The 1,665-nt window shown below is 33.8% G+C and overlaps 1 gene segment (V, D, J or C); it reads left to right on the top strand.

Annotated features, from left to right (window-relative positions):
• The first annotated feature begins 757 nt into the window (after positions 1-757).
• LOC135767296 (T cell receptor alpha variable 18-like) lies at positions 758-1,260 on the top strand. The segment is given in 2 exon segments: positions 758-806; positions 914-1,260. Coding segments are annotated over 2 exon segments (396 nt in total).
• Positions 1,261-1,665: the final 405 nt, after the last annotated feature.

Here is a 1,665-nt window from a genome sequence, read left to right as displayed (position 1 = left end):
ATTTTTTTCTATATTTACAAAAGTCTTTACTGTAATTTGTGATCAATGTAATGCATCCTTGAATTCAATTAATTTTGATATTGTACTTTTTCTATTTATTACTTTATTTGTTTTTGTTGCATGACAATCAAATTGTGGAAGCCATGGGAGAAAGAGAAAATAAGCTGTTGTAGCTGGTATTGTCAGCTTTTTATATTTTGCTGATATTTTTGTCAAATTAAAAAATAATGGATAATTTTATCACTTTTTTACTCTAATTCTCTTTCAGAAGAAGAAGAAGAATGCTCTGCACTCCCTGAAACCTATGGGAAGAAAAAACTGAACTTGCATATGAAAGTAAGAACTTTGATATAAAACAAAATACATGATGGGTTTCAAATTATGTAACTATAATATTGGTCAGCTAATTTAAATTTACTTCATTTTAGCAGACCAAACCCCAGTTGTGCCCTCTGGTTTTAGCAACATATGCATAATCAATTGCAATGAACAATTTTAATCCACTTACCCAGCTAGCAGAAAAAAGTTCTAAGAACGTTCACTGAAAGTTCCCAAGGTTCCCAAAAACATTCTGCCAATGTAAAAAGTGTCCAGTTTTCTTTAAATTAACTCAAGAAAACTCATCTTCACCACTAGGGGGAAGCATCGCTTAAATTCAGACGTGAGGCTGCAACATTGCTTGAAATATCAAGAGATAAACAGAGACTCACATCAGATTATATAACATCTTTCTCTCTGTGTTTAACTCACATCAACAATGACACAGTGGATGATTATTGCTCTTTTCTTCAGTGCTCATCATTCTGGTAAGAACATTCATTATTTACATTTTAGTATCTGTTTAAATAAAATGATGCTGTAATTCTAATATGAACAAAGATCAATATGAATGTTGTTTCGCATTAAATTTTAGGATGTAACTCTCAGGACAGTGTTGACCAGAATACAGGATTTCAAACAGCTCTTGAAGGAGCAGCTGTAACAATCTCCTGTACATATAAAAGCATTGATTCATCTCCAACTCTCTTCTGGTACCAGCAAAAAGTCAATGGATTCCCAAAGTACATGCTGAACAGAATTGGTGCTCATGGAGATAAAGACAAAGATTTTAAAGAGAGATTTAATGCAAATATTGACACATCTTCAAAATCAGTTCCTCTGATAATTCAGGATCTTCATGTGTCTGACTCTGCTGTGTATTACTGTGCTCTGCGGCCCACAGTCACTAAAACACATTCAACACTCATACAAAAACCTTGAGAAGCTAAAAATATCTAAACACAATTGCACTAGCATAAGTAAGATTAACTTAACAGCTGCAGGTTGCTGGTTTAATCATATGAACTGAAACATGAACTGTCAACATTGAAATAAAACTGTGCCCACAACAGGCCTTAACACTCTGGGGTCGTGTGCGGCGCGGGCGTTGCAATCTCTTTATTTTTCAATCACTCTGCAAAGAGACTTAAATTACTCTGCTGATTTTGGACATACAGATATTATTTATACATCATTTAAACTGTTAAAGTGTCTATTTTTTCTGTCCACTCCCAATAAAAACAGAATGTTGTGCTTTTCGCAAAATTAAGAAAATAAACATGATGCGCATTCTGTTCTCTCTTTCTCAGTGAAGTCCTTTCAGAAATGCGTCGGAAAAATTTACTG

The sequence above is a fragment of the Paramisgurnus dabryanus genome, chromosome 6, assembly GCF_030506205.2.
Source record: "Paramisgurnus dabryanus chromosome 6, PD_genome_1.1, whole genome shotgun sequence".
In the NCBI taxonomy this organism is placed as follows: domain Eukaryota; kingdom Metazoa; phylum Chordata; class Actinopteri; order Cypriniformes; family Cobitidae; genus Paramisgurnus; species Paramisgurnus dabryanus.
This window is presented reverse-complemented; position numbering and strand designations above follow the sequence as displayed.